Source organism: Coregonus lavaretus, assembly GCF_964263955.1.
Source record: "Coregonus lavaretus genome assembly, chromosome: 2".
NCBI lineage: Eukaryota > Metazoa > Chordata > Actinopteri > Salmoniformes > Salmonidae > Coregonus > Coregonus lavaretus.
In genome coordinates, this window is record NC_139989.1 from 52,454,859 (window position 1) to 52,480,295 (window position 25,437).

The 25,437-nt window shown below is 42.8% G+C and overlaps 4 protein-coding genes across 4 annotated transcripts in view; 2 read left to right on the forward strand and 2 right to left on the reverse strand.

Moving 5' to 3' along the window:
* Positions 1–3,141: 3,141 nt before the first annotated feature.
* On the forward strand, positions 3,142–7,945 carry LOC311147078 (PDZ domain-containing protein GIPC1-like). The gene is made up of 7 exons (XM_084183702.1): positions 3,142–3,281; positions 3,650–4,200; positions 4,304–4,489; positions 4,777–4,957; positions 5,189–5,301; positions 5,400–5,481; positions 5,957–7,945. Exons 2-7 carry the CDS (start codon positions 3,661–3,663, stop codon positions 6,106–6,108), a joined length of 1,254 nt encoding a protein of 417 aa, XP_084039828.1. The 5' UTR covers positions 3,142–3,281; positions 3,650–3,660; the 3' UTR covers positions 6,109–7,945.
* A 4,735-nt stretch (positions 7,946–12,680) lies between these two features.
* Positions 12,681–16,183, forward strand: LOC311150505 (E3 ubiquitin-protein ligase TRIM35-like; the record flags this gene model as incomplete). The annotated part of the gene is made up of 6 exons (XM_084187995.1): positions 12,681–13,214; positions 14,348–14,443; positions 14,859–15,089; positions 15,172–15,194; positions 15,283–15,401; positions 15,624–16,183. 6 exons carry the CDS (start codon positions 12,681–12,683, stop codon positions 16,181–16,183), a joined length of 1,563 nt encoding a protein of 520 aa, XP_084044121.1.
* Positions 16,184–16,662: 479 nt separating this feature from the next.
* Positions 16,663–18,929, reverse strand: LOC311139575 (C-signal-like; the record flags this gene model as incomplete). Its single annotated transcript, XM_084174475.1, has 6 exons — positions 16,663–16,776; positions 17,036–17,188; positions 17,484–17,645; positions 17,831–18,018; positions 18,319–18,373; positions 18,786–18,929. The coding sequence occupies 6 exons, from the start codon at positions 18,927–18,929 to the stop codon at positions 16,663–16,665; spliced, it is 816 nt and encodes a 271-aa protein (XP_084030601.1).
* Positions 18,930–24,321: 5,392 nt separating this feature from the next.
* The window catches only part of LOC311139581 (potassium channel subfamily T member 2-like), a gene marked incomplete at both ends in the record, with an annotated part of 49,238 nt that continues 48,122 nt past the window's right edge, over positions 24,322–25,437 (reverse strand). The window contains 3 exons of the mRNA XM_084174489.1: positions 24,322–24,439; positions 24,697–24,781; positions 24,999–25,344. Coding sequence (XP_084030615.1) covers positions 24,322–24,439; positions 24,697–24,781; positions 24,999–25,344 — 549 coding nt within the window. The remainder of the gene's footprint in view (positions 24,440–24,696; positions 24,782–24,998; positions 25,345–25,437) is intronic.

The window sequence follows — 25,437 nt, forward strand, 5'->3', positions numbered from 1 at the left end:
GGGGAAGGCCCTTTCCTGTTTCAGAATGACAATGCCCCCGTGCACAAAGCGAGGTCCATACAGAAATGGTTTGTCGATCGGTGTGGAAGAACTTGACTGGCCTGCACAGAGCCCTGACCTCAACCCCATCGAACACCTTTGGGATGAATTGGAATGCCGACTGCGAGCCAGGCCTAATTGCCCAACGTCAGTGCCTGACCTTACTAATGTTCTTGTGGCTGAATGCTGTGGGGACTTACTTCCAATGTTTCAACATCTAGTGGAAAGCCTTCCCAGAAGAGTGGAGGCTGTTATAGCAGTAAAGGGAGGGACCAACTCCATATTAATGCCCATGATTTTGGAATGAGATGTTCATACTTTTGGCCATGTAGTGTAGCTTCTCCAGTTGTATAGATTTCAGTTAATCAAGAGTGTGTTATCTATTTTGTGCCAAATGTCACGAAAATGTCACGTCACGCATGCGAGATTGACCTCGTTTGTGTTGTGTGTGTAGACAAACGTGCACCATCTTATTGTGAAATACTATAAGAAAGTGTGATATGTTTTGACCTCTCTAGGACCCCTTACATTTAACTTGAGGATCACTATTGTTGTAAGTATGATGAACTTGTATGTGTGTTTACTCTGCAGTGACTCTTTTTATAAGCTGTTCAAAACAGCAGTGCATTTTAGCTGTTTAAATTCTCTCTTTAACTCTGTTAAAGCTGTGATACTAATAGGTACTACTACTTCTGAAAGCTCTATGCAAACCATTTCCGTTAAGATCATCATCCTTTTTATTTTGTCATATCCTATACATCTTACACACTGCAAACAATGACTGGTCTAATTTGGCTGCGTTTAGACAGGCAGCCCAATTCTGAGCATTTTTTTTCACTAAATTGCGTTTTGACCAATCAGATCAGCTCTGCTGCGAAAAGATCTGTTGTGATTGGTCAAAACACCAATTATTGGAAGAAATATCAGAATTGGCCTGCCTATGTAGTGAACTGATTTTGATGCGCATTGTTTGAGGTAACGCAAGCCTAAGCATCTGTGGTAAATAAGAAAATCATTCCAGTAGTAGTGAGTCAGTTGTACGATTAAAATATGTCTGAATTATTTGAACAAAATTAAATTTTCAAGTACTTGAAATACATATTTTAACCTGGGGTGCATTCATTACGCTGATTCCGTAGCAAAACGTTTAATCTATAACAAAATGCTTTGCAACAAACGTTTACTCCAAACGGAAAACGTTTTGTAACGAAAAATAGTTTATATTGGACAAATTCAGGTATGTCACTCCCCGTTTCTTTCTGTTTGGTTCTTAAACGCTAAACAGTTTCTGTTGCGAGATGTAATGAATACACCCCTGGTTTGATTGTCATTGAGGTTGTTGGAATAATTATCAGTCAACACTTTCCCTTTTATCATTCCACTCCAAGTGGAGTTCCGCTCTTATTTGATTTAATTTTGACAGATAAACATGTGGTTTAACATGAATGTAGAGACGTGTAATCTCAGTTTAACTTTTTTGTTAAATATTTGCTTTATTTGCAAATGTTTTCCTTTTGATGGAAAAGTTTAAATTGTTTTTATTAAATTTGCACAGACGTTCTGTATTATTATTATTATTATTAGGCACCCAGATTTCTATTTGACAAATAGGTCTTAGCACTCTGCTTTTAATTTGTATGAAACTGAACATTTTTATTTTAAATATTTGTCCTATGCTTTGAAGAAATGAGGTCCCCTTGGCATTTTGTGGTATTTTAGTTGTTTCAAAGACTGGCAAACTTGTAAATATCAAATAAAATGGTACAAACTGTTGTAGTTCTGTCTTATTTAGGCCCATGTCAAACTTTTAAGTAATCGAGTGGATTTAGTTCTGCCCCACATGGGGCACGAACCAGCTACTTTCTGCTTAACAACACAATTATTTAACACATGCACAATTTTAGCCAACTAGGGACTAGCTAACTTGATTAGGTTCACCGCACCATTGTAACAGAGTGCATTTTGTTCAACCCGGAGCAGATTGTCGAATCTTCTGCACAACACACATCCACATCCAGGGGTTAAAGGGAGTGAGAGACATATGGGAACTGAATCTGTTACATGTTAGAATCAAAAGCGGAGCATTTTTTGTAAAAGCCTGTCTGAGCATTACTTAGAAACAGTGGTGGAAAAAGTACAGATACCTTAATAGACAATGACTCAAGTAAAAGTGAAAGTCACCCAGTAAAATACTACTTGAGTAAAAGTATTTTATTTTAAATATACTTAAGTATCAAAAGTAAATGTAATTAAAAATATATACTTTATCAAAAGTATTTTTTATTTTTTTACGGATAGTCAGGGGCACACTCCAACACAGACATCATTTACAAATGAAGCATTTGTGTATAGTGAGTCCGCCAAATCAGAAGCAGTAGGGATCAGCAGGGATGTTCTCTTGATAAGTGCGTGAATTTGACAATTTTCCTGTCCTGTTAAGCATTCAAAATATAACAAGTACTTTTGGATGTCAGGGAAAATGTATGGAGTAAAAAGTACATTATTTTCTTTAGGAATGTAGTGGAGTAAAAGTAAAAGTTGTCAAATATCAATAGTAAAGTACAGATACCCAAAAAAACGACTTAAGTAGTAATTGAAAATATTTTTTACTTAAGTACTTTACACCACTGCTTAGAAATACATTACAGACAGTGTAGCTGAATTATTCATGCAAACCAGGAGGATTATTGGAATTCCTAGGACAGAGGGTTGAAAAAACGTGCTTCACAGTAGGGGGCATCAAAGAGCTTGAGACGAGGAGAGGAATCCTATAGTGGAGGAAGCCATTGTACAGCGCTGAAGTCCCACCCCTGCGGTCGTCACTACTTACCACAGCCGCAAAGTAATAAACCCCGCCTGTTTCTACTATTGCTCTTCTTAAAATCTGATTTTAAACCTAACCTTAACCACACTGCTAACTTTATGCCTAACCCCAACCATAAATGAAGACCAAAAAGTACATTTTTGTTTTGTAAATGTTTTACGACATAGCCAATTCTGACTTTGTGGCTGTGCTATCTAGTGAAAACACCCCTGCTGAACAAGATACATACCATCAGATCATCCTTTCCTCTCATTCCTCATTAGCTTGTTACTAGCGTATCTCACAAGACTAGCGATTCAAAGGCGATCTAACTTTACTTTCACAATCTTTGGATGAAGAAGTAGCCTAGTTTTTTGATATTCCATTCCACGTATGGATTGAATCAATCACCTCGCGTTAGCTAGCTACTAAAGCTCTGGTAAGATGCTTGCCTTGACTGCCATGTTCCTTCATTCTCAGCTAGCTAGCAGCTAATATTGTGTTAGCCAACAAGCTACCTAGCTAACAAGTTAGCTACCTAGTTGACAATCTGTTGTTTAAAAATTGGTGTGTCAATCTCTGATTCAATTTGAGATGTTTATCATCTTATCTAATGCCATGTAACTTGATGGCAAGACAAGTAGGCTGAAGTGTTTTAAGGGTGAGCTAGCTAGATAGATGGCTAATTAGCTCATGGGCGTTTTGGCACTCGTTTTTGAAAGCTATCTTCCAGTGTATTGTGATGTGATGCACTATCTATGGGGGTTGGTAGTAATGTTTAACTAACCTGTCACAATCTGTTCACAGATGCACTCTGAATGTGTAGTTGCCATACACTTGAAGTTGCTGGAAACAAGTTTGTCCCAACAACAACAGCAGTAGCTAGCTACAACGACCACTATCTAGTGGTGAATCATCACTGTGGTTGGGCTGGAAACACTCTGGTATTAGAGCAGGTGGAAGAACTGTTGAGAGAGACCTGTGCTGGACAGGACCTTTGGCTACCTACCAAAGCAGCATCTGTTCACTTCCACAGACAGACAGCCAGAAGGATAAAAATGCCTCTTGGATTGGGTAGAAGGAAGAAGGCATCTCCACTAGTGGAGAACGAGGAAGCTGAGCCGATCCGAGCAGGCCTTAACGTCCCAGGAATGGACGGCCTGGATGGAGGAGGTGTGGGGCTCGGGGAGAGTACCACCCAGGAGGGTCTGCCACCCCCACCCACCAGCCTGAGACCTCGTCTGGTCTTCCACACCCAGCTAGCGCACGGTAGCCCCACGGGACGCATCGAGGGCTTCAGCAACGTGCGAGAGCTCTACACCAAGATTGGAGAGGCCTTTGGGATCGCACCACCAGAGGTAAACAATTTGGCAACTGACTTGTGTGTTTCAGATGTGTGATGTGTGAGTGAGAGATTTGCTTCAGTTTATCCCTTTACTGACTCACTTTCTACCTCTTCAGGTGATGTTCTGCACTCTGAACTCTCACAAGGTGGACATGGACAAGTTACTGGGGGGTCAGATTGGGCTGGAGGACTTCATCTTCGCCCATATCAAAGGCCAGAGGAAGGAGGTGGAGGTGTTCAAGGGGGAGGATGCCCTGGGGTTGACCATCACTGATAATGGAGCTGGCTACGCCTTCATCAAGGTGGGCAAGATTACTGGCTAGGAAATGAGTTGTCTGTCTGTCACCTCTGAATAGGGCTGGCAGTGGCAGGAAATGTATCAGCATCACACACAGAGGACTAAAAATAGAACAAAATGGGAGCATTTGAAACACAGAGCCTCAATTGCAGCGACAGTGTGGAATGTACAGTAGATTGAATATAAGATAAGTTGTTTGTTTATGTTGCCCAGCGCCAAATTGGCTGATTGTGTGTAATTGTGAATTAGTCTCTGTCCTATTTTTACTTTGTCTCATCCTGTCCCTTCCAGAGAATAAGGGAGGGTAGCGTGGTCCATCAGATCCAGGTCATCAACGTGGGAGACATGATTGAGTCCATCAACGGCCACAGTCTCATTGGCTGTCGACACTACGAGGTGGCCAAGATGCTCAAGGAGCTGCCCAAGGGGAAGGACTTTGTTCTCAAGATGGTGGAGCCCTTGAAAGCCTTTGGTGGGTTTGTGTATGTGTGTGTGTGTGAGAGAGATTGTGTTTGCCAACAAAATAATTATGAATTATATTATGGTGTGACAGATTATATTTAGGAATGAGTAAGCAGTTATCAAACTTTGTAATGCCTTTTACTAATTGCTCTTATATTATCCTTGACTAGCTAGATATAGAATTAGGAGGTTAGGAACCTGATGCTCCTTTGACATGTTGTGTTGTCTCCCTTACCTGTAGACATGATCGGCCAGAGGTCAGGAGGGGCCCGGGCTGGCTCAGGAACCCAGCTGGGGACAGGGAAGGGCACCCTGCGTTTACGCTCCAAAGGCCCAGCCACTGTGGAGGAGCTGGTGAGTGTGTGTGTGTGTGTGTGTTGGTTCTTCTATTACCGTTAATAAGGTAAACATGTTTTCAGGTCATGACTATGTTTGTGGTATTTGTTTGTCAGCCCTCTGCATTTGAGGAGAAGGCCATAGAGAAAGTGGATGACCTCCTGGAGAGTTACATGGGCATCAGAGACAGTGAGCTGGGTAAGGGAGACAGTGTGTGTATACGTGTGAATGTGATTCACACATGCAGCTCCTGTTACCAAAGTGGTGACTTGTGTTTTGCCACTTAAAATCACATGCTTCGTAAACAACAGGTGTAGACTAACAGTGAAATGCTTACTTATGGGCCCTTCCCAACAATGCAGAGAGAAAGAAATAGAGAAATAATAGAAAAGTAAAACATGTAATAATAGATACACAATGAGTAACGATAACTTGGCAATATACACGGGGTACCAGTACCGAGTCGATGTGCAGGGGTACGAGGTAATTGAGGTAGATATGTACATTTAACGAGGAATAAAGTGACAGATAATAAATGTATGTGATGAGTCAAAGTTAGTGCAAAAAGCGTCAATGCAGATAGTCTGGGTAGCTATTTGGTTAACTATTTAACTTACTAGTACTTTGTTGTGCTGTGGTTGACCCCTGTCTCACCCCTCTCCCTCACTGTCAGCTGCTACAATGGTGGAGCTGGGGAAGGACAAAAAGAACCCAGATGAGTTTGCCGAGGCATTGGACGAGACTCTCGGTGATTTCGCCTTCCCGGACGAATTTGTGTTTGACGTCTGGGGTGCCATCGGGGACGCCAAGGTTGGCCGGCTGTAACCGGAGGGAGCAGGGGAACAACCTGTGTGTGGTTTTGAACGCTAAGGCGCCAACCCGCAACAAACAGAACTACTAGGAAACACCACACTACCATCATATGATTTACTTAATGTTTTCAGTGTACTTTTTATTACGTGGAGTTTACTACTCTTTTTGGGAGACTTTTGGGAGAGATTCTTTGGGAGGATAGAGACAGTGTATGGGAGAGGATAGAGGACTCTAATCACTAGCTCTGGCGATCAGGCTCTCATCACAGTCAGACTATTGAATGCAACACGTGGAGGTTATTGTGTTCAAACAGCAAGTGCTTTTCAATTTTCTTCCGGGTCTTGTGGTTGTGGACACACCTCCTGACCTGGAACACGTCACATGTTGACCCCCATGTCTTTGTTCCACTAGTCCTCCTAGGAACAATCCCGAGAACAAGTGGGAGAAATGAGAGACCACGGCTTACATACACCTACCTTTGATGTTTGAGTTCAAACAAACAGATTTTTTTCCACTTTGCACTGTGCTGTAAAAAATATAAGAAAAGTGCATTGTACTTCACTGGAGCGGTCACTCACTACATAGCACTGGACTACAGTATTTGTGTTCTGTGTAGTGTTGTTCAGGGAGAGGCGTATTGAGACGCTCGGGCCCAGAATGTTCTGGTCAAATCACATGGTCAGAAAACAGTCTTATTAGCATGTGCTATTAGTTTTTGTCTCCTCTCTGTGAGTTCTTTTGGTTTTATGTGCCGTTGGGAGTGTCACTAGTGAAGGAGGGTTTTGGCTGCTGAAGGTTTACAATGCATAGGCTATCACTACAGAATTTGCTGCAGCTTTTTCTATGGTTCAAACTACAATCACTAACAGTTTTTCTGAAGTGAATAAACTATAGAAACAAGCTGCACTTAACTGACTGGGATATGCTGCAAGTAAACAAAGATGGTCTGATTGGTTAGTACTTAAATGGTCCCCTTTGTCAGACGTAAGGGAAACTCCAGTATTAAGAAAAGCAGTGTTATATTACGGTATTACATGAAGTACTTGTAAAAAAACAAACAAAAAAACTATTTACTTATTGGTGGACTGTGCAAGCCTTTACTTTCTTTTAAATATATGTTTTTGCAGGATTTTTTTAAGGGAGTGTTGTGAAGTATGTGTTTTAAATGAAAAGTAGAGTTGTGTTTCTGATGAGGAATTTCCTCTGTTTTAATTGACTTGGTGGTAAAAATGAATAATGATATCCATGCCAAAAGCGTTGGCATTTCCAATAAACTGCATTCTTGAGGGACCAGACAGTCTCAACATGAAGGAGCCAAATCGTTATGCACATAAGTCATGGACCGGTCAAGTAATGAAAGAAAAATGCACCATTATGCAATTCTGCAATGAAATGAAGGACCAGGTCCAAGACTGTTACTTTAGGAAAGAACCTGGACACTACCATAGGAACAGAATGATGATGTCATTATCAAACCAAACTACTTTCTGCAAAGACATCTAGGCTTTTAATGACTTCTTTATAGATGAATAAAAAAACAAAAACATGCAATATGGGTCAAAGTTCCAAGATATAGAAAATAACTATTCAAAATAGAAAATATTTATTTTCATAACTTTTTTGTGTTATCTTTTCCATAGTCTTGCAATATCTGTGTATGAACAACATATTTTTGTAGTAAATGGTTTGGTTGTTTTTCTGTCTTTTCAATGCTGTTGAAGTATATCTAAATGGTTACTGTCATAAAATACTGATAATAGGCACTGTAACACTGAGGACACATTGTTTTGGAATGGCTTTCTATTACAATGTCTGATTTATAATGGCAATAATAATGACAACGATTATGAAATAAGATGTCTTCCATGTCTCTCCCTCGCAGTTGAATACACAAATGTTGCCTTTGACTCTTCAACAGGAAATGTTTTCCCTAATGTAATTCATATTACTATATTATGTCCGATTTTTTAGCTGAAAAAAGTGCAAAATCTTTAATTTTTTAAAATACATTTGTCATTTTCCTTAGTGGGGCAAGAAAATGACCTAACGCCAGGTCGTAGTCAGGTGATATTTTGCACAGGCTGGCTGAGTTGGCGTTCACCTGCTAATGGAAACATGTTCTTCTTAGAGAGACAAACCCATCACCCCCTGGAGTGCTGTGTGTATGTAATGGGGGTGTGTGTGTGTTTATGAGGGTGTGTTTATGTGGGTGTGTGTGCACTCAGGTCCTGTTCTCACCTCAAAAAATACATGCAGCAAATCACTCACTTCAGCCCTCAATAGTAGGACACTTTGGTAATGCAATACACAATGGGAATTTGATATGGCGTATCAATGTTTGATAGTCACGTCTAAGCTTGAATTTGTAATTGCACTGATACTAATCTTAGTGCTGGGACGGAAAATGTACTACCTCTTCTAAATGCTTGGCTCAGCATCCCACGTTCTATACGTTTTTGGCATGGTAAACCTTTAACGGCCTGAATCCCCAAAACAACCATGTTTACTGCATACAGCTCACTGGACACACCATGTCATTTCAACGTGGATATTTGGGTAATATTTGGTTGAGATGTTGATCAATGAGATTTAGAAATGTATTCACCCACTCAAAGACAGCCAGAAGTTTGTTGAATTCCCAATGTGTAATCACTATGCTTTCAACCATCTAAAAGCACAACCAAATTCCAATGGAAAAACAATGTCAGACTTTTGGGTTAGTTGTCATCTAAATGTGTTATCTGCACTTTCAACTATTTAAAAGCACAACAAAGTTCAAATAGGAATACAATGTCCCATTTTGTATTTATACAATTTAATATGTTATAACTGTGCTTCATCTAAAAGCACAACCAAATGACCTGGATTGCAGTTGAGATTACATTAAAAGTACATAACGCAATTAAGTTATTCATGCTGTTCAAGATTCTGTGCAGATTATTACAGCAATTGTGAAAATCGCCACAGACCTGCGACCTTTGCATGCTATCTTGAACATGCACGCTTTCTATGATTAAATAAGAAGACATTTACAGTGCATTCGGAAAGTATTCAGACCCCTTGACTTTTTCCACATTTTGTTACGTTACAGCCTTATTCTTAGCAAATGTATTAAAAATAAAAACAGAAATACCTTATTTACATAAGTATTCATACCCTTTGCTATGAGACATGAAATTGAGCTCAGGTGCATCCTGTTTCCATTGATCATCCTTGAGATGTTTCTCCAACTTGATTGGAGTCCACCAGTGGTAAATTCAATTGATTGGACATGATTTGGAAAGGCACACACCTGTCTATATAATGTCCCACAGCTGACAGTGCATGTCAGAGCAAAAACCAAGCCATGAGGTCGAAGGAATTGTCCATAGAGCTCGAGACAGGATTGTGTCGAGGCACAGATCTGGGGAAGGGTACCAAAACATTTATTCAGCATTGAAGGTGCCCAAGAACACAGTGGCCTCCATCATTCTCAAATGGAAGAAGTTTGGAACCACCAAGACTCTTCCTAGAGCTGGCCGCCCGACCAAACTGAACAACCGATGGTCACTGTGACAGAGGTCCAGAGTTCCTCTGTAGATATGGGAGCACCTTCCAGAAGGACAACCATCTATGCAGCACTCCACCAATCAGGCCTTTATGGTAGAGTGGACAGACGGAAACCACTCCTCAGTAAAAGGCACATGACAGTCCGCTTGGAGTTTGCTAAAAGGCACCTAAAGGACTCTCAGACCATGAGAAACAATATTCTCTGGTCTGATGAAACCAAGATTGAACTCTTTGGCCTGAATGCCAAGCATCACGTCTGGAGGAAACCTGGCACCATCTCTACGGTGAAGCATGGTGGTGGCAGCATCATGCTGTGGGGATGTTTTTCCGTGGCAGGGACTGGGAGACTAGTTAGGATCGAGGGAAAGATTAACGGAGCAAAGTACAGCGAGATCCTTGATGAAAACCTGCTCCAGAGCTCAGACTGGGGCCAATGTTCACCTTCCAACAGGACAACGACCCTAAGCACACAGCCAAGACAACGCAGGAGTGGCTTCGGGACAAGTCTCTGAATGTCCTTGAGTGGCCCAGCCAGAACCTGGACTTGAACCTGATCGAACATCTTTGAAGAGACCTGAAAATAGCTGTGCAGCGACGCTCCTCATCCAACCTGACAGAGCTTGAGAGGATCTGCAAAGAATGAGAGAAACTCCCCAAATACAGGTGTGCCAAGCTTGAAGAGTCATACCCAATAAGACTCGAGGCTGTAATCGCTGCCAAAGGTGCTTCAGCAAAGTACTGAGTAAAGGGTCTGAATACTTATGTAAATATGATATTTCTGTTTATTTTTATTTTTTATAAATGTGTAAAAAATTATATAAAATGTTTTTGCTTTGTCATTATGGGATATTGTGTGTAGATTGATGAAGAAGAAATAAACAATTTAATACATTTTAGAATAAGGCTGTAACGTACTAAAATGTGGAAATAAGTCAAGAGGTCTGAATACTTTCCAAATGCGCTGTATAATTACAGTAGGCTAACCTCAAAATGTGGCCATGGATGTATTACTCTTTTCAAGGTTGAATAAATACTGTTACATGAGTTTGTAAGATAGCCTTAACTTTAGGCTATTTACTGTATTACAAAAATATTATTGAATTGTGTTTGGTTGACAATGCCAGATAGTTTCTTCTGAGCCACTAGCTAATCCTATTCTTTAACTTTTATTTTTGGTTTAGTTGGAGACTTGAATCCAACATATCATTTTGCTAACTTAGTTAATAGGCTATTTACTGTATTGCAAAAGTGATATTGAATTGTGTTTGGTTGTCAACAAATTCCAGTTTGTATAGAAATGTATAATTGATATGTTAAATTCCCGTCTCCATCTCAACCAAGAATCAAAGTTAAAGAATAGGACTAAATCAAATAAAACTTTATTTAAAGTGCATTTAAAGTTTGATTTGATTTAGTCCAATCCTTTAACTGATCTTTATTGAGATGGAGATGTGAATCCAACATATAAATTATTAATTTGTAGGCAAACTGGAATTAAAGCCAGACTAAGTCAGTGGCACAGAAGATTCAGGTCCTACAAATGTTGATATTTGGTTGTGTTGACAACCAAACACAATTCAATATCCAGTTTATCTACAAATTAATAATTTATATGTTATATTCACGTCTCCATCTCAACCAAAAATCTAAGTTAAAGATAAGGACTAAATCTAATCAAACTTTAAATGCACTTTAAATAAAGTTTGATTTGATTTAGTCCTATCCTTTAACTTAGATTTATGGTTGAGATGGAGACGTGAATCCAACATCTTAATGATTCATTTGAAGATTACATTTGAAATCAACCAAAGCTTGAAATCATATGCCTATATTTGTCTATTTTTAGTTTAACCCTGGTTTGAATTTAAACAAAAGCTAATGCCAAGAGTGTGCAAAGCTGTCATCAAGGCAAAGGGTGGCTATTTGAAGAATATCAAATATAAAATTTGGTTACTACATGATTCCATATATGTTATTTCATAGTTTTGATGTCTTCACTATTATTCTACAATGTAGAAAATAGTAAAAATAAAGAAAAATCTTTGAATGAATAGGTGTTCTAAAACTTTTGAACATTAGTGTATATTTATAAAAACTATATATATATATTTTAATATATATATAAAATATATGTTTTTTTAACAATATACAGTATATATATAGATCTTTCACTTTTTTGGACCAATCACAAGTGGGGCACCGCCCCTAACACCCTAATGAATGGGCAGCCACTGCATCTGACTTCAACATATTTTATACAACGCACTGGGCACACACTGGTTGAATCAACGTTGTTTCCATGTAATTTCAATGAAATTACAGTGAACCAACGTGGAATAGATGTTGAATTGACGTCTGTGCCCAGTGGGAAGATTTGTCTATGTTGAAAATATGTTACAATTATGACATAATCCTGTGGTTGAAATTTCACCCTCTAAACAATAGTTTATGTTGATGACTTTTTTAAATCCAATGTATTCTCCACGTAGATTCCACATCACAATACGCTGACAAATTAGGTTGGAACAAAGTTGATTCAACCCGTTTGTGCCCAGTCGGAGGCCTCCTAACCCTACTCCCACTGCAGCACCTGTTGCTCCAGGCTTTACCCACATATGACACTCCCACCTCTCATTTCTTTGAAACAGGCAGACTGACTCTGACTGGGAGGTCAGTTGGGCTAGGCATAATAACTAAGGACTAGTTTCTTAGAATCCTGTTGTGGGCAGGTACAGTAGGTAGGACGCCGGGGGAGGTGATTTGACTTTTAAGGACACTTTTCCCTTGGGGGGCGGAGCAGGACCTGTTCTACAAGTCCAGGTGACCTATAGGATGTGATCTCATGTTCCTCATTTACTATGTCCATGTTGTGTGCCCTTAGCTGTCAGTCCAGCGTCTGTTCCTGGATGAGAGATAGAGCTGACAGAGAACTTTCCTCAGGAAAGAGTAGATGCTACAGCACTACTGAAATATATTTCCTCCACTGAAAAGGGAATACACCACAGCAGTCTCTAGCTACGATCCAGGAGCCAGTCATGGCGCAACGCCCACGGGCTTCCTCCCAGCCTGGGAAACCCTCGTTCTTACAGAGCCCCAAGGTGGACATGGCTCTGCGGCCCAGGGCCGTGTCCTCTCACTCGGGCTCCATGCTGGAGGACGAGCTAACCTGCCCCGTGTGCTGCGAGATCTTCCGGGACCCTGTGGTGCTCAAGTGCAGCCACAGCTTCTGCCGGGCCTGCCTGCAGCAGTTCTGGAACCAGAAGAAGGTGAGGCGCGAGTGTCCCGTGTGCCGCATGAAGTGTGCCCTGACGGAGCCCACGGTGAGCCTGGCTCTGAAGAACGTGGCCGATACGTTCTTCAGGGAGCAGAGGAGCCAGGGCGAGGCGGGTGGGTGGCCGGACAGAGGGGGTGTCCCAGTGAAGTCTGAGGCGAAGTGCCCCACACACGGGGAGGTGCTGAAGCTGTTCTGCCAGGACGACGCCGAGGTGCTCTGCTGTGTGTGTCACACGTCTAAGAGGCACCAGGGCCACCATGTGATCCCACTAGAGGAGGGGGCCCAGGAGCTCAAGGTTAGAATGTCTTGTCTCGTATCATTCAGTTTTGGATGGTTGTGTAACCCTCTCTTTTATGTTGTTGCAAATATTGTATTCTGTCAGATAATCTTTTAATTTAAATGTTTTTATTCAGATATACTACTTAATATTGACCATAATCCAGCTTGTTTTAGCAACAGTATAAACTTGAAGCAGTACAGTCAGCAATCAAACATAACTATTGTGAAACATGATTGTCATTGATGTGTCACATTTCACAACAGTGACATTTAGAGAGAGATCCAGAGCCATTGATACTGTATCTGCTAGTTGGCTTTCCAACAAAAAAAACCTACACATTGTAAGGTGATATGTGAATGCTTCCATACACGGTTACACTGTATGCTAGTCACTCACTCGTTACATAAAGTGGATTTTTCGAAATATTCTCTGGTTTTTGGAGTACCACCTGCAACTGCACACAGACGTTAACAAGATAAAAGTTTATTCTGAATCGAGAACTAAGAAAGTATCGCCAAAATATCCTGATTACGGCCGCCTATGCACGACCTCAGATGAGCTTTAGCATGGCTAGCTTTTCTTGAGCTAAGCTTCCAGACACTCTTATACACTATACAGCAGTATCTCTAAAAACATTCTCTCTCTCTCTCTCTCTCTCTCTCTCTCTCTCTCTCTCTCTCTCTCTCTCTCTCTCTCTCTCTCTCTCTCTCTCTCTCTCTCTCTCTCTCTCTCTCTCTCTCTCTCTCTCTCTCTCTCTCTCTCTCTCTCTCTCTCTCTCTCTCTCTCTCTCTCTCTCTCTCTCTCTCTCTCTCTCTCTCTCTCTCTCTCTCTCTCTCTCTCTCTCTCTCTCTCTCTCTCTCTCTCTCTCTCTCTCTCTCTCTCTCTCTGTCTCTCTCTCTCTCTCTCTTTCTCTCTCTCTCTCTATCTGTCTCTCTCTCTCTCTCTCTCTCTCTTTCTCTCTCTCTCTCTCTTTCTCTCTCTCTCTGTCTCTCTCTCTCTCTCTCTCTCTCTATTTCTCTCTCTCTCTCTCTATTTCTCTCTCTCTCTCTCTCTCTCTCTCTCTCTCTCTCTCTCTCTCTCTCTCTCTCTCTCTCTCTCTCTCTCTCTCTCTCTCTCTCTCCCTCTCTCTCTCTCTCTCTCTCTTTCAGGAAGAAATGAAGAAACAATTGATCCCTCTGAAGAAGAGCCTCCGTGGCCTCTATGAAGCCAAGCAGGAGTGTGATGACACAACTGTGCACATCAAGGTATCAACAAACAGGGCGTCCGAAACTGTGGGACATCAGCAGACCCCAACACAACACTGACTGATGTTTAGCTCACACACTGTTAGTCTGTAAACAGTTGGAGGAATGCCTTTGAAAAACAAACCCTTGAAAATATGGTCTTAACCTCGTGTGGACAAAGCAGTAATATGTGTTGTGCCTTGTACTGTGCCTGGTGTTCGCAATTTCCCCTTGAGGGATAATAAAGTTATTTAGAATTTATTGCATTTATCGCACAAATCAGAAATTAGATATATCTAGGTCGTAAGATACTTTGTTCTCAATGGCTTGCCTACCAAAACAACGTTTTGACAAATGTCTGCCATTGTGTACCACTGTTATAGAGTTGTATATAAGATTCTATCTCTCCTATGACCCGTTTCTCCTGTTTGTCCAGAGCCAGACCCAGCAGACAGAGAATCACATCAGAGAGGAGTTTGAGCAGCTCAGGCAGTTCCTTCAGAATGAGGAGGAAGCCAGGATAGCTATCCTACAGGAGGAAGAAGAACAGAAGAGACATCTGGTGAGGAAGAAGACAGAGGGCATCACCGCAGACATCCTCACCCTCTCTCATGCCATCATCGCTATTGATAATGAGATAGCCTCTAGTGACGCTCTTTTTCTTCAGGTAAGAAGAATAGGAACTTTTATAAACCAGCAGTATTAACAGTACAAACAGTTACAAAACATTTGTATTTTTCCCATTTCAGAACTACAGAAACACAAAGAAGAGGTAAGTGTTTTGACTTGAGAAGCTAATACCCTTATAATGTAATGTACCAAACTCCAACTAGAACTAACTGGCTGTTATATTGTTGCAGAGCTGTGATACCTCTGAAGGGTCCAGAGGAAATCACAGGTGCTATGATCAACGTGGCGAAGCATGTCAGCTCCCTCAAGTACAAGGTCTGGGAGAAGATGGTGGTTCTGGTAGAGTACAGTACGTACAGCAAGAGTACAGTAGTCTGTTTATGCTCCAGTCTTTGGCTTGTTGGGTAGCTAGTTAGCTACAACTGCATTAACTAATGTTCTAGTTAACTTCTACTAACTTTGATAGATGTACGATAACTCATTTATTACTAGATACACAACTTGTAAATATTTTATAAAACTGTTTCCTTCGTACACACCCATCAATAAAGCCATTTTCTCCATCTCCCAGCTCCTGTAACTCTGGACCCTAACACGGCCTACTCATGGCTCTCTCTGAACAAGGACCTGACCAGTGTGACCAATAGCGGTCATGTGCAGGTGCTCCCAGACAACCCAGAGCGTTTTGACCACTTTGTGTTCGTCCTGGGCTCTGAGGGCTTCACCACCGGCCGCCACGCCTGGGAGGTAGAGGTGGGGGACAAGGACGACTGGATGCTGGGTGTGGTCAAGGAGTCCATCAACAGGAAGGGCCGGATCTCAGGCTGCCCTGAGGGCGGCTTGTGGATGATCTCCCACTGCGAGGGTGAGTACATGGCCATGACCCGGCCACGCACCCCTCTAAAACTGACAGGGGAGCTGAAGAGGGTCAGGGTGCAGCTGGACTACGACTCTGGGGAGGTGACCTTCTCCAACCCTGTTAACATGACGTCCATCTACACCTTCAATGATTTGTTCACTGAGAGGATGTTCCCCTTCTTCTGCCCTGGGGCCAACATCAATGGCAACAACCCTGGCCCGCTGAAGATCTGCCCGGTCAAAGTGGCTGTGTGGAACAGCGCCACCTGGTGATGAGGAGGGGTTCTGACAGTACCATTCAAAGAGAGTGCTAGCTGTACATCCAAGGCACATATCCAGCCACAAGACACATAGGTAATGGCATAGTGAAATGTTTGGCACGGTGTGTGTGAAAAACAATTTGTAAGATCTTTTAGAGATTGTTTTGATTGCCTTTTGACTTCATCGATAGAAGAAATCATATACTGTTTATTATCGAAAGACTCCATTTGACATTGGCTTGTTTTGCCATATTATGGTATGTGTAGTAAAAAACATGTGTGAGATGAATGAAGATATACGATTTGATACAATGAATATTACAATTCCTGTATATAAAAGCCCCAAAATGTTTAAAAATGTTCCATTTAATAGATTTTTTGGGGATACCACTTGATTGTATTCGTGTATTTGATGCATATTTATAGAAGGTTTATAGAAAGATTATAAAAGATTGTTCAGAGTTCTCCAGTGTTCAGTACAGTCCAGTGAGTTTACCAAGGCAAGACTTTGCCCTCATAGTCCAGGAAGGCCCCAGACTGTTTCTCAGTGAGGGAGTCCATCATGCGCAGCTGTCCTTCCACACTCTCTGGAGCATCGATTGCCCCCTGGTGGTCATAGTAAACACATACATGGTCAGCCTCTGTGGCAATAGTGGTTCCTATACTTTATTGTGCCATGAGTAATCAACGCCTTTCAAATTTTGTCTTGACCCCTCCAGATAATCAAAACAGTACATCAGACCAAATCCCAGTCTTAGGCTTATGCCACGACCCAGTATTGGGTCCTGACTCCTGCTCCTGATGGACCATTTGGACAACACTGCTCTAAGGGGCTTAAACATTGTTCATTACATCCTTTCCATACCCCTGAGGTCAACGCGGTCAATAGAACCACCCTGCCAGTCACCTCTTCTCCACCCATGTCTGTGCGGACCCAGGCCGGGTGCAGGACTGCAAACAGGATCTCATCCTTCCTGAACTCCTCTGTAGCGCAGAGCGTCAGCATGTTCAGACCAGCCTGAGAGGAGAGGAGAGGAGAGGAGGAGCAGGAAGAGAGAAGGGAGGGAGGGTGTTAAAGAGGAGAGGATACAGGACAATAGACTGGATGTAGAACCATGACTATGGAATGAATGGAAAGGTATCAAACTCATCAAACGCATGACATGTATTCAATTCCAGCCATTACAATGAGCCCGTCCTCCGATTTAAATTGACACAAGCCTCCACTGACATGGCTGGGCTAACCCGACAGGGAATATAATGTGATGGGAGAGGATGTGTTATAATAGGCAGGGTAACAGAGGTCTGTTTACTCTGCTGATGCGATAGGAGATGGCTGGGAAGAAAGGATACAGCTCTTTGACGGTTGCCATGGAGGCCACCGTGCTGGAACTGCTGACCACAGCTGCCTTACTGCAGGACATCCCTGGTTTCCCATTGGCTGTGGCTGCTGCCTGCAGATAGGGCAGAAACTCCTAATGATGACCACAGGGGCAGAGAGGGAGACAGGGAAAACAAAAATGATGAATAATTATTCAGTATTCTGCACCTTTTGTTTGCAGACCTTAGGAAAAACAAATACATTTTAAGTGTCCTCCTCTAAAAATATCCTCCTCTAAAATGTATGTGTGTGTGTGTTTCTCTGGCTCTCTGCTCTCACCTTAGTGACGTTCATGGGGCCCATGATGTTGGTGTTGAATGCGGCCTGCATGTCCTGGGTACTTGTGGTCTGCATGTTGCCGTGAGACAGCACCCCCGCGTTGTTTACGAGCAGGTTGAGCCCAGCCTTCCCCACCAGACTGCCCACCTGCTTGGCTGACTCCTTAATGCTGCAGTGGTCTGTGGCGTCTGAGAGACACAGAGGAGAAACAGTCAGTCAACCGCTAGACTAAACCCTGATCTGTTTGTGCTGTCTTGTCACCCCTAACAGTAATTGTCCTAAAAGCACAAACAGTTCTGGGGCTAGTCAACCCCAGTATCCAGTCAAACATCCCAGATGGCCAGCTCAGAGTAACCTGGCACTCTGCTATGTGATTCATACAGTACAGGAAATACAAGTGCATGCTGACAACAGTGCCATTAATAGGCTCAATAATCCTAGTGCTAGAGCTTGAAGAAACAAAATAATGGAACAGAGCGAGTACTCACCAAGACGGATGACAGTGATGACGTTGGGGTGCTTCTTTGCCAGGTCTCGCAGACCATTAAACAAAAAGGACACATTATTGGTTAGACACAGTAAACATATGATAATGCTCTTACAGACACCTCCAGGAAGGCTCTAGTTTTTCTTATTCAGTGGAGTTTGCCCTCGAGCAGAGCCATGTACTTAGAGTTGGGCCATTTAGTTTTCTGCATTATGATGCATTTACATGACACTCCTACAACATTCTATGGCAGCCATGTGAGCGCCCCATTAACATTATATGGGGAATAAATAAGGCTATGTAACTGAATGTCTAGAATTAGAACAAAATACAACATTCTAAAAGTTGGCCCAACTCTCTACATACATGGCTCTGCCCTCAAGGACATAGTTTCCTTAAGAACAAGATGGAATAAGGAACACTCCAATCTCCTCTCTCCAGCAGTAGCAGCAGCAGCTTTGCTCTCACATCAGCTCTGGGCCCGTCTGGGTCTCGGCAGCAGGCAAATAACTGGTGGACCGGCCGGGGAGACTCCACCATCTGTTTAACCATCTCCAGACCCAGGCCTCGGTTGGCCCCCGTGATCAGGACACTGCATGCTTTAGCCGCCATTTCTTCTCGTTTCAGTCTCTCTGCCTCAACCTGGAGTGTGTGACTGTTCAGGGCTCTCCTTCTCACCGCATTAACAACGTTAATTACTTCCACTGAGTGGTTATTCCTTAGCCTCGTCACGCCCAGTCCACATTAGATTTTGTACAGGAGGTAGTATGCTGAGTCATGCATGTGTGTGTGTGTCATGGGCAGAAGGGGGATGTGTATGGGAAATGAAGGACTTTAATAACCTACCTGACGGTTGCAAATGAAAGAGAACCCACTGAATCAACAAAGAAAAAGCCATATCTCAGATTGGCCAATAAAAATAAAAGATTAAGATGGGCAGTCTGAGATATGGCTTTTTCTTTGCAACTCTGCCTAGAAGGTCAGCATGCCGGAGTCGCCTCTTCACTGTTGACGTTGAGACTGGTGTTTTGCGGGTACTATTTAATGAAGCTGCCAGTTGAGGACCTGTGAGGCACCTGTTTCTCAAACTAGTCACTCTAATGTATTTGTCCTCTTGCTCAGTTGTGCACCGGGGCCTCCCACTCCTCTTTCTATTCTGGTTAGAGCCAGTTTGCGCTGTTCTGTGAAGGGAGTAGTACACAGCGTTGTACGAGATCTTCAGTTTCTTGGCAATTTCTCGCATGGAATAGCCTTCATTTCTCAGAACTAGAATAGACTGACGAGTTTCAGAAGAAAGTTACTTGTTTCTGGCCATTTTGAGCCTGTAATCGAACCCACAATTGCTGATGCTCCAGATACTCAACTAGTCTCAAGAAGGCCAGTTTTATTGCTTCTTTAATCAGCACAACAGTTTTCAGCTGTGCTAACATAATTGCAAAAGGGTTTTCTAATGATCAATTAGCCTTTTAAAATGATAAACTTGGATTAGCAAACACAACGTGCCATTGGAACACAGGACTGATGGTTGCTGATAATGGGCCTCTGTACGCCTATGTAGATATTCCATTAAAAATCTGCTGTTTCCAGCTTCAATAGCCATTTCCAACATTAACAATGTCTACACTGTATTTCTGATCAATTCTATGTTATTTTAATGGAAAAGAAAATAGCTTTTCTTTCGAAAACAAGGACATTTCTAAGTGACCCCAAACCTTTGAACAGTAGAGTGTATATATATACACTGCTTAAAAAAATAAAGGGAACACTTAAACAACACATCCTAGATCTGAATGAATTAAATAATCTTATTAAATACTTGACAACAAAATCACACAAAAATTATCAATGGAAATCAAATTTATCAACCCATGGAGGTCTGGATTTGGAGCCACCCTCAAAATTAAAGTGGAAAACCACACTACAGGCTGATCTAACTTTGATGTAATGTCCTTAAAACAAGTCAAAATGAGGCTCAGTAGTGTGTGTGGACTCCACGTGCCTGTATGACCTCCCTACAACGCCTGGGCATGCTCCTAATAAGGTGGCGGATGGTCTCTTGAGGGATCTCCTCCCAGACCTGGACTAAAGCATCCGCCAACTCCTGGACAGTCTGTGGTGCAACGTGGCGTTGATGGATGGAGCGAGACAAGATGTCCCAGATGTGCTCAATTGGATTCAGGTCTGGGGAATGGGCGGGCCAGTCCATAGCATCAATGCCTTCCTCTTGCAGGAACTGCTGACACACTCCAGCCACATGAGGTCTAGCATCGTCTTGCGTTAGGTGGAACCCAGGGCCAACCGCACCAGCATATGGTCTCACAAGGGGTCTGAGGATCTAATCTCGGTACCTAATGGCAGTCAGGCTACCTCTGGTGAGCACATGGAGGGCTGTGCGGCCCCCCAAAGAAATGCCACCCCACACCATGACTGACCCACCGCCAAACCGGTCATGCTGGAGGATGTTGCAGGCAGCACAACGTTCTCCACGGCGTCTCCAGACTCTGTCACGTCTGTCACATGTGCTCAGTGTGAACCTGCTTTCATCTGTGAAGAGCACAGGGCGCCAGTGGCGAATTTGCCAATCTTGGTGTTCTCTGGCAAATGCCAAACGTCCTGCACGGTGTTGGGCTGTAAGCACAACCCCCACCTGTGGACGTCAGGCCCTCATACCACCCTCATGGAGTCTGTTTCTGACCGTTTGAGCAGACACATGCACATTTGTGGCCTGCTGGAGGTTATTTTGCAGGGCTCTGGCAGTGCTCCTCCTGCTAATCCTTGCACAAAGGCGGAGGTAGCGGTCCTGCTGCTGGGTTGTTGCCCTCCTACGGCCTCCTCCACGTCTCCTGATGTACTGGCCTGTCTCCTGGTAGCGCCTCCATGCTCTGGACACTACGCTGACAGACACAGCAAACCTTCTTGCCACAGCTCGCATTGATGTGCCATCCTGGATGAGCTGCACTACCTGAGCCACTTGTGTGGGTTGTAGACTCCGTCTCATGCTACCACTAGAGTGAAAGCACCGCCAGCATTCAAAAGTGACCAAAACATCAGCCAGGAAGCATAGGAACTGAGAAGTGGTCTGTGGTCACCACCTGCAGAACCACTTCTTTATTGGGGGTGTCTTGCTAATTGCCTATAATTTCCACCTGTTGTCTATTCCATTTGCACAACAGCATGTGAAATTTATTGTCAATCAGTGTTGCTTCCTAAGTGGACAGTTTGATTTCACAGAAGTGTGATTGACTTGGAGTTACATTGTGTTGTTTAAGTGTTCCCTTTATTTTTTTGAGCAGTGTATATTCTTATATATATATATTCTGTATGTTTATAAAACACATAGGGCTGTATTCAATCTGTATCACTGAAGTTCAGCTTTACAGCGCGGTTGAAATTTAAAGGCAATGTTCCCACGTTATCAAAGACTGCATTCAAGGTAAATGCTGCATACAGTATGTCGGCTCAATCGGAAATGACCTTTACATTTCTATCGCGCAATCTGTAACATTTCAGCGATACAGATTGAATAGCACCCATAGACATAGTTAATATGAGTCATGATAGTGTGTTCATCGTGACCTGGCCTTTTATGGACCAGACACCACTCCCAGGTTATCATAGTAAACTAGAACTGAAACTAATTATGAAAAAATGATTTAGTCAACTGAAATAAAATAATTAACAAACCCGTTTGAAAAACTAAAACTATACTGAAACTATTATCTTTGACTCCAAAACTACAATAATAAAAAGCATCATGAATTATGTTCAGTGTTAGGTGTTTATTCTCTAGATTTTGGGGTTTCCAAGCTTCTGTATCTGGCAGGTCACATTGAGATTGACTTCATCATTTAAAGGTAGACTCAGCGAGATGACGTTGCCACAAGCAGCACAGCAAATATTGAGATGAGCGTGATGCAAGACTTTGCTCTCACACGGTGACACAGAATATCTGCGCATGTGCACGGGTGTGCTTCACGTTGCTACAATGTGGTAACTATGGGACCAAAACAGTGGAGAAGTTTAGCCTAGTGCTTCAACGCTCCTGGTTGTTGAGGAAATTGACCCACCACTACTGTTTACTTGGTGCATCTACGTCATCTCCCTGAGTCTACCTTTAAAACTAACCTAACCTATGACCTGACCCATCACATTATGCATTACTGCCCCACAGTGGCAAGAAGTGACATCCCCAAAAACACAAAAACTATACAACACATAAATGGCTACTAGCCTTCCACACATAGGTTACTGTCTGTCCCTAACACTAAAACTTAAACTAAATAATTAAAAAACAAACTAGATTTTAAAAACTAAATAAAAACTATCTGAAACTAAACTAAAAATATGAAAACACAAAACTCTAATAACCTTGCACCACTCACATGCTCACACACAAAGGTGCACATTTGCATGCACACACAGCCACAGTCACGCGCTCTCTCTCTCTCACACACACACACACACAGAGAGGGTCTAATAACCTTGCACCACTCACAGGCGCACACGTACACATGCGCGCGCGCACACACATGACGGGGGGGTCTACCGTGAGGGCATACAATTGAGGTACATTTTAATAAATGGTTCAGCAGTGCAGGTGTGGAAATGGCTACATGATAATGCATGAGAGACCATTTACAGCCTTTATGATGGATTACACTATAACACTTTGTGCTAAGGCAGAAATATGAAATAGGAGTCTGGACAATAGAGGGCTGTGTGAGTTGAATTAACCAGGTGAAAGGCACACTGTGTCAGACCATTAGGTGATTCATATGGATAGGCAAACACCTCTATTGATATGCATAACCTTCAGAGCAGACTGGCTCCAATATAAACATATTATCACAGCAAGCGATAACTTGGGGAACAAGGTACACTGGCACAGAATAGCTTTGAAAATTCATTGGAAATCAAACTGAGCCATTGAAAGAGTAGATGTATAGCGACTTTAATATATACATATTTCAATATCTGTTGAAACGGCACTGAATGAGGGTACTGTAGTGCAGGGATGCTGAGCAGCATTCTCACCACACGGTGGCGCCACCATCTCTACTAAACCTCTGTGGGGTTTTAGACAAAGATTCACAAGGCTTTCAAGTCCTTGGTCTCCACATGCATGACTCTCCAACATGCATGACAATAATAGAACAGCGAGCTGGTTGAGGAGATGTGGGGAAGTGTAAACACTAACTAACTAACTAACTAACTAACTAACTAACTAATAGAGACAGAAAGGCTGGCCTTGGCTACTTAGAATTCTCCATAAAGATACATGAATCAGTAAACTAATATTAGCTTTGTTCAAGGGATACTCATCGACTGGGTCACTCCTTCAAGGCTTATCCCTTTCTTTCTGAAGACAGTAAATGGTGTTATAGATTATCCAGCATTAGTGCATGCCTGCTAGCTCTCTAATTGTGCCAATTGACAGGTGATCCACTGCTCTTTGGCTTCCTCTGCTGCTGGTGAACTAAAAGATTAACGTGGGAACTGACTGAGAGTTAAAGTAACAGTTCGATCAGATAAAAAGGTACAAAAAATATTTATGAAACCACAGATCAGCATACTGTTGGCTCGGCTGCAATCACCTCGAATGACCTCAAGTGTGACTCGACACACACAACCACATATAGACAGAAAAATAACAGTCATTTGGAAATGTGTTCCTCCTGTCCAGTTAGAAATTGGCAGTGTCTGGCTCATAACATACATACAGTACATGCACATACATAAATACAAATACAAGTTCATTAAATGCATTTCTGTGTCCTCAGCTCTCCACTTCAAAAATGAAACGGGGCATAAATAAAACGAATCAGCTTGTAGAAAAGGTCCATGCATCTGAGAGTCTTCGGGAATAAACAATTAAGTGATAGCTGTGACTGTATGTTCAGAGTAGATGTATCCTTCCATATAGTATCTCTCTCTCTCTCTCTCTCTCTCTCTCTCTCTCGTCACTCCCCCCTCCCACTATGCTGCTGAGTTCCGTTGTCTACGCTCACAAATGGGTGCTGTTCTGTGTGTCGAACCTGTGGCTCTCGGAGCGGCTGTTGCTAGTCTTCCTACCGCCCCCCTGGTTAGGCAACAGAGACAGAGGGTCTGGCCTGATCAGGTACCTGGACATGGGACACACACCAAGACAGATGAATAATACATTTAAGAAATGCTTATACATTCTTATATTAAGTTATACACCATTATAAAACATTATACCTGCAGGCTTTTTTAGGAAGTGTTACCCACTTATCTTTAATGATTTCTTCCTGAGTGAATGTGCAAGACTTAATTTAACCAGTATATTGAGGGAAATTGTGTGAAATTGATTGCTGATGATGTGTGATTTGACTGAGCCATCATGATATTGTGTACTCACACCACATCGTGCAGCTCCAGCCTGGTGTCAGGAGAGGGGTTGATGAGGATGTAAGACAACCTGTTGCCCTGGTCCGTCATCCCGTCTGACACAGGAAGTACACACCACAAGACAGGAAATAAACATGCCATGTCACAGGAACTCAAATGATACCAATTAAGTTGTTTCTTAGTAATGTTGATAAATAAATTGTGGAGGAAAACACAAAGCTATGAGCAAACTGTTCTATTGCATTAGGCAGGCGCAGTGCAGTGCTACATGACCACACATCCACCCCTCAGAACATATCCAACAGTACTCACTGAATCCGGTGGGTGAGAGGCCTAGGTGTTTCATACGCGTGCGGACCAGAGCGTTGAGCTCCTGTCTCTCAGAGCGTCTGAACAGGGTCAATCTCTGCTGGCTGATCCTCTCCGCAGCGCTCCCTGTGCCCCCCTTCGACCCGCTGTGCCCCCGACCCCCCTTCCTGCTCAGCCTTCTGGCCCACTGCATGCTCTTCCGCCGGAGGAGGGGGTGGTCCGAGGAGTGGGAGGAAGAGGAGGGGGGCTCGGAGGAGGTGGAGTTGCGGTGGGGACCCCTCCGGGACAGCAGGGGCTCCCTGGGCTCTCTGGTGTCCTCATAGTCCTCCACTGTGATGGACACCTGGGACTGAGAGAGAGACACACACACACAGCTCAGACCAATATCAAGCAGCAGCTGTTTCTATTGTGAGTTGTTATTGAGTGAGTTGAGTTTTTATTC